Source organism: Peromyscus maniculatus, chromosome 15 (assembly GCF_049852395.1).
Source record: "Peromyscus maniculatus bairdii isolate BWxNUB_F1_BW_parent chromosome 15, HU_Pman_BW_mat_3.1, whole genome shotgun sequence".
Taxonomy (NCBI): domain Eukaryota; kingdom Metazoa; phylum Chordata; class Mammalia; order Rodentia; family Cricetidae; genus Peromyscus; species Peromyscus maniculatus.
This window is the reverse complement of record NC_134866.1, coordinates 60930832-60944093: the sequence shown is the minus strand read 5'-3', so window position 1 is coordinate 60944093 and position 13262 is coordinate 60930832. Positions and strand designations below refer to the sequence as shown.

The following is a 13262-nucleotide window of genomic DNA, read 5'->3' as shown; positions in this document are numbered from 1 at the left end:
ATGGGAAAATCAGCGAAGAATCAGAAACACCTCACAGAGCTTCTTACAGAATGTGCTCTCTCTAGTCCTTACCACCTGTGATAAATGCTGTGCTGTTCAAACTTAGTGCCATTTATGTGTCTCTCATCCTGGCTACAGAAACCCCTGACACAGATTAATTGCTTGCATTGAGACCACAGAATGTATCTGGAATTTAAAGGAACATAGAAGCGTGGCGCAGTTAAGGCAATTAGACATACACCAACAATAGTAATAAATTGCAGGTGGAAGAGAAACGGCCGTCACATCTGGTTTGCTTTGCTAAAAACTCTAAATATGTCAAGCATTTTGCTTGCATTCTCAGTGTACCACCTTAATATCAAGTGTATCTGCTGAGAGGGGAGGATTTGGGAATCGAGCAAGAATATTAGTGATGGGATCCAGAGCAACCACTTGGAAGCCAACTAAAAACAATACAATTAGCACTGAGGATGTAAAGGGGTGCCAATTAACATGTAGCCCCCCCCCCCACTTCAGTCTAGGTACGAAGCAGATGATGGTATTAACAAAGAGTACATTTGGAAGGCAAATATGTGATAAATAGGTTAAAGTGTTGTGTGTGGGTGAGTTTGGTTATCGGCAATTAAGAGGGGTCAGAAATTTGAGGTGCTTATGGGAGTAAGATGTGTGTTGCTGGCTTACAAAGTGGCAGGAACTGCGAGGTCTCTGACTAGACTGATGTCTTGGAAGTGGGTTAGGAAAGCATTGTTCAGCTGTGTGGCAGAAGTTCTCTGGTTTCTGTGGCTTTGTGCCTAGTGAAGGGCTCTGTGGCTGAGCTATAACAGTGTTTCATATGGGGGGCTGAGTGAAGAGAATAAAAAGGGGATTTTGAAAAGCCATTGTTGACATGTAGGGGGCCCATACAAATTGAGGTCTTCACATAGGAGGCTGACCCAGAGACCTAGCTGTGGGGGACCCTTGAGGAATGAGGGATAAGAGACTTAGTTAGAAATAGAGAGAGGAAAGAAAACACAAGACAGACTCGGGTGGATCTGGATCCTTATCCACTGGCCCAGAACCTTATTCCAAAGATTTATTTATAACAATGCCAAGGGGTGGAGCAAAAGACCTCCCCCTTGCTAGTTAGACCCTTACAAACACCTGGCACCCAGGCCCGTGGTCCAGTCAACCTCTTATGCAGTCCTGCTGGGTACAGTCACGAGGAAACCTAGTGGGCTCCAACAGGTCCCTCTTCTTTATATTTTAAAAGAAAAAACTCTTGATGTAACTGCATCAAACTTAACATAAAAATTCTAACATAAATGGAACTATACAAAATTATAATTCCTACTCTCAACCTTCCTATGAACCTACTCTCAAGCTACAAACCTACATTCAAGAACAATTTCTTAATAGAACTATACAAAACATAATATTATTTCACTCAAGTAACATGAAAATATTTTTTAAATTAAATATACTGAGGAATATTAACTCTCCCTTTTCTTTATATTTTAAAATAAATCTCAAGCCTAGTTAGAAAACCTAAATTTCTCTATAAGCAGTTCCATTTTTACATAAACAGTTCATAAATCATCACTGTTGATAGAGTCTATATGCATAAGCAAATTAAAACTTGTCCCATTGTAATGAAATCATTACTGTCCATTTCATTTCTTAAGTTCAAAAAGAGTTCCGGTACCATTGCTAAAAGTTCCTCTGAGCGTTCATCATCATGGCCTGGCTCGTCAGCTGCCCTGAAGTCTGTGTACAGCTGTCAGAGTCATAATGACTCTGAAGAAAACATTTCCAAATACGCAAAGTCCCATAACCAGAACTTTTCAGCTCAGTCAAGTCTCTTTGAAACGTTTGCTTTCAGCTACCGCTGCGCTTTGCAGTCTGTCGTCCTCTGCAACCAGACGGCTCCAGGGCCAGGCTAGGGAGCTTCACCGCATAGCCACACGGGCTCAAGGCTCCTGCAGCTGCCATGAGCTGAAACTGGCCTTCCCACGGCAACCCTGGCTTTGGGAGGAAAGCCCATTACCGGCATTGCTGACGGCCCAAGTGCTCAGCAAACCAGGTCCCAGAATCCTCCCTTCGCTGTCCTGGTGTATGATGAACATAGCTCAGGGCGACTCCATGACTGCAGTCACATCCTGCTGCTCGGAGCTCAGGCTGCAGTCAGTCTCAGCAGATCCCGAAAAGCCTCAAGCTGGCTGTTCAGCCTGGAGGACGGTTCTCACCGCCACAGCTTCCTGCTTTCCAGCTCATCTTAGCTGCTTTTCCCGCACTCACACCATTCTGCTCTAGGCCTCCGGAAGGAAGCAGTCTGGTCTCTGCCGTCTCCGCTGTTCACCTCTGCTCTGCTCACTGTTCATCTTTCCCGAGGTGACACAAACCGCTGGGCTTTCTCTGCCGTTTGCCTTTCTTGCAGTGTAGCATCTCAAAGGTTGCAGAACCTAACTAACTGTTCACCTCTCCCGCAGCATCTCTGCAGGGCTTTCCCGGCTGCTGCCTGTCCTTAGCCCTCTCATGGCGTAGCTTCATGGCTGAAAGCCTGTGGACTCTGGCTGCTAGTCCTGCCTCTGCCTTCGAGGGCTCTTGGCGTCTGCTGTGTGGCAAGCTATGACCCTCCATGGGCCTCAGCCGTGGACATTACTGTCTGTTGCTACTTTTTGAAGTTAGCAGTTTCTGGAGCTGCTTCTTGCCATTATTGGCGGTTTCTGGAACTGCCAAGTCTGCTGTGGATATTGTTTTCTCAGCTTGGGAAAACCTACTCTTCATATCCCTAGACCTAAAGCCTATATATTCTAAACCTACATTTTTCTGACTAAATTTTAAACCTAAATTCTGTAGGACTACTTTATAAACCTTACCCAAGTCTTATTCAAGCCTACATAATAAACTTACATTCTATAGGACTACTCTAGTACTTTTTCAAATATCTAACTTAGCAAACACCTAAAGGAGATATATTACTTCTTACTCTTAACTAACTTACACTAGGAAGAATCTCTTAGCAAACTCTCTATAGGGCTACTGTAAACCTATATTTATAAACCTCACCTCTAAGTCTCACTTAAGTCTAAACCTTACCTAAGTCTTAGTTACATTCTATAGCTCTACTTTATAAACCTTAACATCTAGAAGAGATCTCTTAATTATTATCACTTTACATATAACAGAACTAACTGAACACTAAATCAAACATCTATAAGATATTTTTTAACATTTAGAAAAGTTTTTTTAACTAAACTATTAACAGGACCAGAAGTATGCAAATCATTTCCGAAGTTCAGAGTTTATAGTAGTCATTCTGAAAGTTCTTGAGAGTTTGAAACAAGATTTGTCAGTGGCTCTTTCAACCTTGGAGTTTTAGTGAGTATGTCGCTAAGGGGTTGTAACACTTGTTGCTAGAGACCTGTAACATTTTTGGAACAAATGCTACTCCCCAAAGTCCCCTTTCCTGTCATCGCCAAGCTCTCTCAGCTGTTCTGGAACCAGTAGAAATGCTCAGCTGTGAACAGTTTCTAACCAGAGGCTGTCTCTTTACCCAAATTCATAACAGCTCCCCTGGGCCATAATTCAGACAAACGCTTCTATTACAGCAGAGCTTTCGGTTTATTCCACCAAAAAGCTTCACTTCAGACTGAGGTGAAATTATTGTGTGGAACTGCCACAAAGCTCCTAGCAAAAATTCCTTGTGCAGCTATTAGACCATATAAAGCACTGTTCCAAACCTGCATTGATACTACATTTCCCGGAAAGCCTTTCCGGTATGCCAGCAAGCTTGCCGGTCCCCTTCACAGGGTTTCACTTTTGCAACGGGAGATTTTCCTTTCTTGAGCTTGCTTTAGGATGCCGGTGCCACAGTTGACAGGTATACCTCTCCAACTAGATCTTTCACCCGACCCAGTTCCCGAGCTTTCCCTCTGTTTGGTTTGTCTCCTTACTCAGGCTGCGGCTTATAGCCCGAGGCAAAGCCCTCAGGGCTTCACTCCAGGTCAGTGAGGCAAACGGGAAACATTTGTTTCCGAAAGGTCCTTTCTCTGATAGAAAATAGAGCTTCTCTCCTGGATAGCTCCCCGTCCTGTCCATCCCAGCTCCTTCCCCAGATAGTGTCTCTGGTGCTCAGCACAGCTGCTCATGCAGCCACAGCTTGGCTTCTCTGCCTCATCAGGCCCTTGGCCCAGGATTTTCCCATCCAGGTGAAACTCAGTTTTAAACTGAGAAAGTTCTGAAAGCCTTTTTAGCTCCCCCCGCCCCCAAGAGAGAAAGACCAGCAAGTTTTTAAAGAGAGCTTTTAGTTTAAGAGAGAAAGATTAAGTTTTTCCTAAGAAGTCTGTTCTCTAAACTTTTTGGCTTCGTGACCAGGAGGGAACTAATTCTGAGGGTATGATGTTCCACTGCTGACAGAGCAGAGGATTTTTGTTCTGTCCGCACCCACTGCAGGGGAAATCTCTTTCCTCTGCTGGGTTTTGTTTGTTTGTTTGTTTGTTTGTTTTTAACATATTAGCTGTTCCCAGGCCAAAATCTTCCATAGGTATCCCCTTTCTACTGATAAGCTCAAAGAAGATAGATTTTTTCCCCCAGGGTTTTGCGTTCATAGCCCCATAGTTAGGCTTATCGTATCCTTCTTTACCCTAAGCCTTTTCTTTTCTATATTCCTAATTAGCTCTAAAGTTCTTCCTACACTGTATTACCCATTCTACCTTCCTTATTTTTTATAGATAGAAGAGAGAGGGGGAGGGGAAGGAGAGAGAGAGAGAGAGAGAGAGAGAGAGAGAGAGAGAGAGAGAGAGAAGAAATCTGTATAGAGAGAAATGTATTGCTGCAGCCTGTGGTATGTCCTTTACCACCTAACCTATACACCCGAGAATAAAATATCGTTGCCTTCATTTTTCAGTTCCTTATTGGAATACCTACATTCACAGCATCCCCTTCAATCCTTTCACCAAGCTCTAGGGTTATTTTTTTCTTTATCTTTTTCTTTGTCTCTCTTCAGGTGCCATCTGTGGAGGATCAGCCCCTACATTTATTTACCCCAAGAACTTTTGAGGAATGAGGGATAAGAGACTTAGAAATAGAGAGAGGAGAGAGAAAACACGGAATAGACTCAGGTGGGCCTGGATCCTTATCCACTGGCCCAGAACTTTATTCCAAAGGTCTATTTATAACAATGCCAAGGGGTGGAGCAAAAGACCTCCCCCTTGATAGATACAGTCACCTGGTACCCAGGCCTGTGGTCCCATCAACCTCTTATGCAGTCCTGTTGGGTACAGCCACTAGGAAACCTAGTGGGCTCCAACACCTAGCATCCTGGATATGATAAAATATCAAAGCCACTGACCACTGCATGTATTTATTTATTTATTTATTTATTTATTTATTTATTTATTTATTTTCATTACATTATAAAATTATTTTAAAATTTTTTCATATAGTATATTTTGATCATATTCTTTCTCCTCCGCAAAGTCCTTCTAGATCTTCCCTACTTCCTTACCAACCCAACTTAATGTTCTTTTTTCTCTCTCAAAAAGACCCACCTCCTCAACCAAACCAAAACACAATCAGAAAAGACAAAAAACAAAATCACAGAAATCATGGCATCTATTTATTATTGGCCAGCTACTATTAAGCATAAGGCTGCCCTGGAGTGTAGTTGATTATCACTGACACTGAACACTTTAAATGCTATCATTTAAGCTTTGGAAGAAACTTGTTGTAAACATGACCTACAGCTAGAGGAAAAGGTTCCCTTTGACTCTTTCATTTCTCACATCTTTCATTTAACATTATCAGATTCATTCCTCACATTACAGGTCTTAGCAAGGTATCATTTTGATACACTATCTAACTATATACTCGACACACACTATGGCCGGTAGAACCTTGAACATTGGACAGATACATTTCTCAGTATCCCAATAATCTCTACACTGTTTAAAGCAGGTTTTATATTTATTCTACCTTGGTATCTGCTCCCTATGGCAAAGATGATGATGCCAGAAACCACTCACTGCAAGTTTTAGGAAAAATGGTTACGTAGTCACACTCCTTGAACCATAAATCCGCTCCCCATGTAAGGATTTTGCCTTAGAGAGGCTGGAATGCCACCTGTACTTTAAACCAAGTCCGTATGAGTTCAACTCACATTGAGGTTTGAAAGCAATTTAGCTGAGTGTAGAATCTTATTATTCCTAAGAGGTATGAAAAAATAAAAATGTCAGAAGCGTCAAGACCATTATTATTCAGATCTGTTTTCTCGTAAGCTGGATGGTTGTATTAGAAGGCTCTGATGTACTGGAAAGGCATAAGGGGCATCTGAGATGAAAATGCAGCTGTAGATGCATGTGCTCCACGGTTTTAAATTTAAAAAAGATCCCACTCTAATGGGAATACCCTTTCCTCAGCCTGTCTTATCACAGCCTGTGACTAACACAGAAAAGTACATTCTAAGCCACAGATTGTATTATGATAACTGTGTAACAGCTTCCAGATACTCCTGTGCTAGGTTAGAAGAGAGACCAAGCAAAGGGGGGTGGAACGATGTAAGCATCACTAGGAAATGGAAGGCAGATGGTTATTTAGTGATGGGATTGTTCTACATGAAGAAAACCCATCCATTTAAATACTGAAGCAAATACGATTGGATATGTTGATACAAACACCTGCCAACTCAACACAGGCTTGTTTTCCTCCTGTAGAAGCAAAACCATCCTTGACAGCTGCCCATACTTGTCGATCCTGGCCCTTTCCTGGTACCCTCAGCAAATCAATGGACACACGTTCGAAGGAAAGGATGGTGATTACATTCAGATTCCGGAGAGGTTATTGGATGTTCCAGATGCAGAAGTGCTGGATGGGAAAAGAGCGTGCACATCAGTCCAGTTTCTGGAGTACAGCAGCCAGCAGTGGTTCTTGGCAGGAAACAACCTGCCTGCCCTGAAGGACAAGGTAATCTCTCACTTAAAATTATGTGATCGTTTATCTTTTCCCTTTACCAGGCAAACTCAGAACACATTAGCTTAGCTGTTCTTTCAGGTGCTATACAGGAGTAGTATGAAAATTCCTCTCTCTGTAAGCCATTTATAGTTTTTTGGCTTCAAATGTAGTTGGATTTGTTTCCCTCATGTTTTGTGGTGTATGTGTGTGTGTATGGACAAAGTGTAGAAGTAGCTTTCCCTACTGTAATATCTTAGCATGTACCTACCTTCTCCGGAGGCCAGCCAGTGATACTTACAGTGGGTGTTGTCAGCTAAAGACTGAAAGTGAGTGCAATGGAGTTAGGCTGTGACAGTAGAAAGCCGGTCAGAGTTGCATTCAGTAAGAGAGCCAGCAAATGGTGCTGAAGAAAACACTGTAGGTATTAGGGAAACGAAGTCCAGCTCTGACTGGGAGACTCAGTCATATCACTAATTGGAAAATTACCGTTAAATGTTGTGTAATGTGTAAATGTGTAAATGTTGTTCTTTTTGACATTATAGGTGTTGTCCCTGAGTGTGAAAGGTCAGAGTGCACAACCCCTGCCTAACAACAATGAGGTTCTCTACAGGATTTATGCAGCTGAGCCTAGAATTGTTCCTCATACATCTCTCTGTCTCTTCTGGAATCAGGCCACGGCCAGGTACAAACTGATAAATCTTAAGAAAAGTGTTTGGTGCTTCCCAGCCAGAAACAATTGCACCTGATTGTTTTAAACATAGATGGTATTTATGATATAGGACTCAAAATACAAAAAAAGAAAAGCTGTGGAAGAAATCATAGGAAAGCATATGCATTAGTTACTGGTCTATTGCTGTGATGAAACACCATCATCAAGGCAACTTATAAAAGAAGATATTTAATTTAGGGCCTGCTCACAGTTTCAGAGGGTTAGAATCCCTGGTTATCATGCCAGGGAGCATGGCAGGAGGCAGGCAGGCATGGTGCTGGAGCAGTAGCTGGGAACTTACACCTTATTTGTAAGATATAGGCAGAGAGAGAGAGACTGGGTCTGGCATGGGCTTTTTAAACTTCCAAGTGCACTCAGGGTGACACACTTCTTCCAACTAGGCCACACCTCTTGCAAGAGGGGCACACCCCCTAATCTTTCTCAAAGAATTCCACCAACTCCAAGCATTCAAATATATGAGCCTTTGGGGGCCTTGTTCAAACCACCATAGCATACAAGTAATTTGTCTGGTGTTGTGCAAACTACAAGACTTTTGAAAGCGAGAGGAGAGGTTAGCCCTACACATACGGTGGTGATTGTACTAGTGGTTTTATGTCAATTTGACACAAGCTACAGTCATCAGAAAGGAAGCAGCCTCTGTTGAAAAAAAAAATGCCTCCATGAGATCTAGCTGTAAGGCATTTTCTTAATTAGTGATCGGTGGGAGAGGGCCCAGCCTGTTGTGGGTGGTGCCATCCCGTCCTGGGTTCTATAAGAAAGCAGGATGAACAAGCTATGGGGAGTGAGCCAGTAAGCAACTCCTCTCTATGGTCTCTGCATCAGTTCCTGCCTCCAGGTTCCTGCCTGCTTTGAGTTCTTGTCCTGGCTTCCTTTGGTAATGAACAGCAACATGGAAGTATAAGCTGAATAAACCCTTGCCTCCTTAATTTGCTTTTTAGTCATGGTATTTCATTGTAGCAATAGAAGTCCTGACTAAGACAGCCATGCTGATGTGTGGGGATCCACACAAGCTGTGACTATGATGGTCTGTGGGGATCCACACAAGCCATGACTATGCTGGTCTGTGGGGATCCACACAAGCCGTGGCTATGATGGTCTGTGGGGATCCACACAAACCGTGACTATGATGGTCTGTGGGGATCCACACATGTCATAGCTATGTTGACCAGTGGAAATTTTCGAATGACAGAAAAGACCAAATTTGCCTTAGGCTAGGTAAGGCAGCTACACCATTGCTGAGAAGGCTAACTTCTTTGGTACAACAAATGCTCTGGCAGGTCTGGTTGGTATTTACACTGCTTCTTAAGGTGTCTTGATGGAAACTGTTGGGTCATGTCCTGGATGAGATATTCCTTTTAGTGTTTCTTCTGGAAAATGTAGTCTGCTTAAGTCTTGAGTAAAGAACACTTAATTTCAGCTAGTTATTTTTCCTTTAAAAACAATCTGAACACATAATTGAAAGAACAGCGACTATTGTGTTTTGTTCTAGCTGGTTGTCTGACAGCCAGTTTTGCAAAGTGGTTGAAGATGCTTCGGACTACGTGGAATGTGCCTGTTCACACTTGTCTGTGTATGCTGTCCACGCCCAGACTGACAACTTGTCATCGTACAATGAAGCTTTTTTCTCTTCTGGGTTTATATGCATTTCAGGTCAGTGGCAGGGTTTTCCAGTTATGAATTTTAAATATTTGTGAGAATGAAGCTTTCCCATAGTTCTTTTGTGTGTGTAAGATATGAGCATGCTATGATTCATCATTTGCCCATCTTAATCATTAATACATACGGCAGGTATTTATGGAGGGTCAACTCTGAACTTCTTTGCAGAAGCAGCCATGTTTTCATGAAGAGCATGGGATACAGCATGAGACAGAGGCTAGATAAGAGGAAAGGGAACCGTTTGTGTTGTATTGCACTTTAGACCAATAGGCTCTACAGTTAGAATATTGGGATCATATAAATCAATACATATAAAGATTTTGTGTTTTCATTAAAATAAATATTCTATCCCATCAATTGATCAGTCGTCTACAACTTTGGCACTTTAAACATATCAAACCCTATGCTAAAATTATTTTCTACTCAACATATTTAGCCCCCTTTTTATTGCAGCAATAGGAACTTGGCTTTTATTGATGTCTGTCTGTTTACATACACCATAACTGTAAACTTACTCTCCTGTGCTGTACCTTGTGGTGAAAAGTATGAGGAACCCTTTACACCACTGCACGCCTTAACTCCACTACTGCTTTACCGTATTTCACCCTGGGAAGCCCTCCAATGTTTAACTCCACTGCTGCTTTACCATATTTCACCCTAGGAAGCCCTCCATTGTTTCTAGGAATGATGTGCTATGTAGATAACTCTGTATGAGATAATAACTATAAATATAACCTTGCAACCAGACTGTCTTAGTTCAAGTCCTGATTGATCAGCTATTGGGAACTAGAGTAATATTCTGGTAGTATGTGTCAGGATACTTCACAGTTCCTACCCCCAATGTATGACTACAAATCATATCTGCATCTCAGGCTGGTTTAGTGATGACTTGTCTGTTATTGGGAGGCATTGTCTCTCTAAATACGTTATACCAACAATCTGCCTAACAATCCTCATCCACTAGGAAATCTTTCAGGACATAGAGTCCAGTAACTAATTATTATTCTTGGTTCTGAGTGTTAAATATTTCCAGTATAATTCAATTTTGCATAGTTATAATTTTTCCATAATGTATCTGAATTATGAGTCTTGGGTTCCATAGCAACAGTTAAGAATCTCCTGTTCTTAATAATATCTTTCATAAAAGATGGATGGCATTTCTTATCCAATAAATTCTTCTAGGTGAATATAACTTCAAAATCAGAGGGAGACTTGTTTTATTTCAATGGTGGCATATTTCATGAGCAAAGAAGTTTCATAGAATAATGGAATAAAAAGTTACCATATTGAAATAAAATTTGGATATTATTTTATAAACAAATTCAAATGCTGCTGTGACCCAGAGGAATCCTCTGCTTTACAAAAACATTGAACATCAAACTAGAGAGTTTTAAAACTTATAGCATGGTGTCTCTGATTCCATGTAGAGGCAGTAGAATCATAAGGTACATCCTAGGAGAGTTATTGGTCATTCTATATTTTCTATAACTTGATGCAGAAAACGTTACGCTGACCTTTATGGGTGTTTGAGAACTTAAATATCACCCACATGTAGCTGCTACATCCACATTTGTGCTTTTGACTTGGGACCAGTGTCAAGACTTTGAAATTATAATTTATTTCCTGTTTTATTCAAGATATTTTTAAAGTAAGGACTCTAAACTCCTGTGTTTTTGCCTCAGTTTTTAGTTCATGAGAGAACCAATGCCCATTCCTCTGATGTGCCTTTGGGAATTAGAAAAGATGACTTTTTGTTTCTTATATATATAGTGTGTACTTTGGGTCAGACCAAATGGGATAGCTCTGACTTGCTAACAGTTAACTAGTCCTTTTCACGAGTGTAACGATGTACATATTCATAGAAGCTGGCCTCTTCGTTAGTTCTGCTTCCTGTTCTGGATGACAGTTCGAGAAGTGGGCGAAAGAGGATAAAGGCTGGGAAGCCCTCAGTTCAGAGAGGTGAAAGGAGAGAGGGTGACCTGGAAGATCCTATGCTTGCCGAATGCCAGAAACGAAACTGAGGCCACTCCTTAAAGTAAAAAGGATAAAAAAGAGAAAGGTAGTAAAAGAGGGCTGTGTGCATTCTCTGGCCCGTGACAGGAATGACTCGGAAGAAGTGTAAATTAAGATGGCTTCACCACATGCCATAATCTAATCTAATTACTAATAAGATCAGCAAGGCTTGAGGCGTGTGCACACTATTTCCCGGAAGATGACTACACATCTTCGGGGCTTTTCTCTAGGATACCATCCCATCGAAGACGACTGTTGGGTTGGAGTTTCCCCAACTTTGACTCTTAACACAGTTTCATAGTCTTCTAACTGTAAAGATAACCTGTTACCTCCATCATGTAGTTCCTTTCCGTGTTACCTTAAGTGAATGAAATCAGTCATTTTGTTGCGTCTGTAGTTCAGTTTCCTGTGGCGGAAGTGATTTGACAGTGTTAGAGGTGGGCCTGTTCTCACATTGGAGTCACTTCCTTCTTCTTATCATGAAGAAATCCTTTAACATATTACCTAAACTAAAGTGTTCTTTACTAATTAGCTAGTTATCTTACCTACTTAAAAAGAGAATACTGTGTGTAAATGCCCATACAATGTCAATTTCATAATAAATAATAATTTGTAAGTGACTAATTACAGGCCTTACAGATTAAGAAAGTTAATAAAAATTATTTGAGTATGATCATTCTTTTGTTCAACTTTTTATAAAATGGCAAACATTTTAAGTTGTGCCTTTTTTTTTGCTCCCCTGCAAGCTGAAATGCTGATAGATTTTTCAAAGTAATAATAACTGGCCAACCCTAAAAAGATTTCTAATAGTAACAAAAGTCATTATGAAGCACCTCCGAGCACACACACGGCTGTGTTTAAGGACAGGAGTGGGGTGGCCAGAGAGACAGAGCCTCAATAATTAAGGAAGTAAATCTGAGCACAATTGCATTCAACTCAACATTATTTTTTAAAGTTATTTTTTAAATTTTTGGTCAACTTCCTTTAGAAACATCAAGCTCAGGTTTTCAGAAACCATTGTCCTGGGGAACCTATTATAATTGTGGAAGAGTATATTATCAAAATAATTTCATTCTATCAAATGATGTGTTATCCCTGAGGGGAAAAAAATTTAAATGCTTAGAACTTTAAAAAGAAGAGTTTGAAGGGAGAAATGTAGATAACAAGAAGTCACTCAGTCCTAAAATACGTGTGCATAACATAAAGACGTTGAGTTTATCTAGCAATATCTGCAATGGAATTTTGTTTGGCAAGAATTGGGCTGCACATAACAGAAGGGCACTGTGAGTATCTTCCATGGACTTAGTGCCCAGGATGAACAACTGGGCACAGTAACCATGCCCCTGCAGCCCGACCCCTTCTTCTTTTTTCTGCTCTGCTTTTCTCACACTGTGGGTGCCCTTTTGTCTTGTCCTGGTGTGGTCTCGGCTGCCTGTAGAGCCTTGAGCATCAAACTGGCAGTGCCAGGTAAGCCAAGGCAGCCGCTACACTGAAGCAATGGAAACTCTTGGTAAGACACCCAGAATGCTGTCCCAGCACCTCTCTGACCCAAACCACGTTTGGTAAACTTTCCTAAGCCAGTCACTGTCTGGCATATGAGACAGGCAAAGCTGGACACAATCACTGTGAGTGCAGCCAGTGTCCATCATGTTGGGTGTTACTGGACACAGCACCACATCTACAGTACGTTAAATCCTGTTTCTTTTTTAAATGATATTATTATTTTTTACATCCCAACAACAGTTTCCCCTCTCTCCTCTCCCCCAAGTCCTTCCCCCTGACTTCCTCTCTGAGTCCCCCAATCCACTCCTCCTTCATTTCGATTCAGAAGGGACAGGGCCTCCCATGGATGTCAACCAAAGATGGCCCATCAAGTTGCAGTAAGACTAGGCACCTCCCCTTGTGTTAAGGTTGGATGAGGCAACCCACTATGAGG

At 41.5% G+C, this 13262-nt stretch overlaps 1 protein-coding gene across 1 annotated transcript in view; it reads left to right on the top strand.

The window, feature by feature from the left end:
- Positions 1-13262, top strand: part of Adgrv1 (adhesion G protein-coupled receptor V1) — a 541812-nt gene that overhangs the window by 253291 nt on the left and 275259 nt on the right. The window contains exons 80-82 of the mRNA XM_076552019.1: positions 6690-6939; positions 7470-7609; positions 9147-9307. Of these exons, the coding sequence (XP_076408134.1) occupies positions 6690-6939; positions 7470-7609; positions 9147-9307 (551 nt within the window). The remainder of the gene's footprint in view (positions 1-6689; positions 6940-7469; positions 7610-9146; positions 9308-13262) is intronic.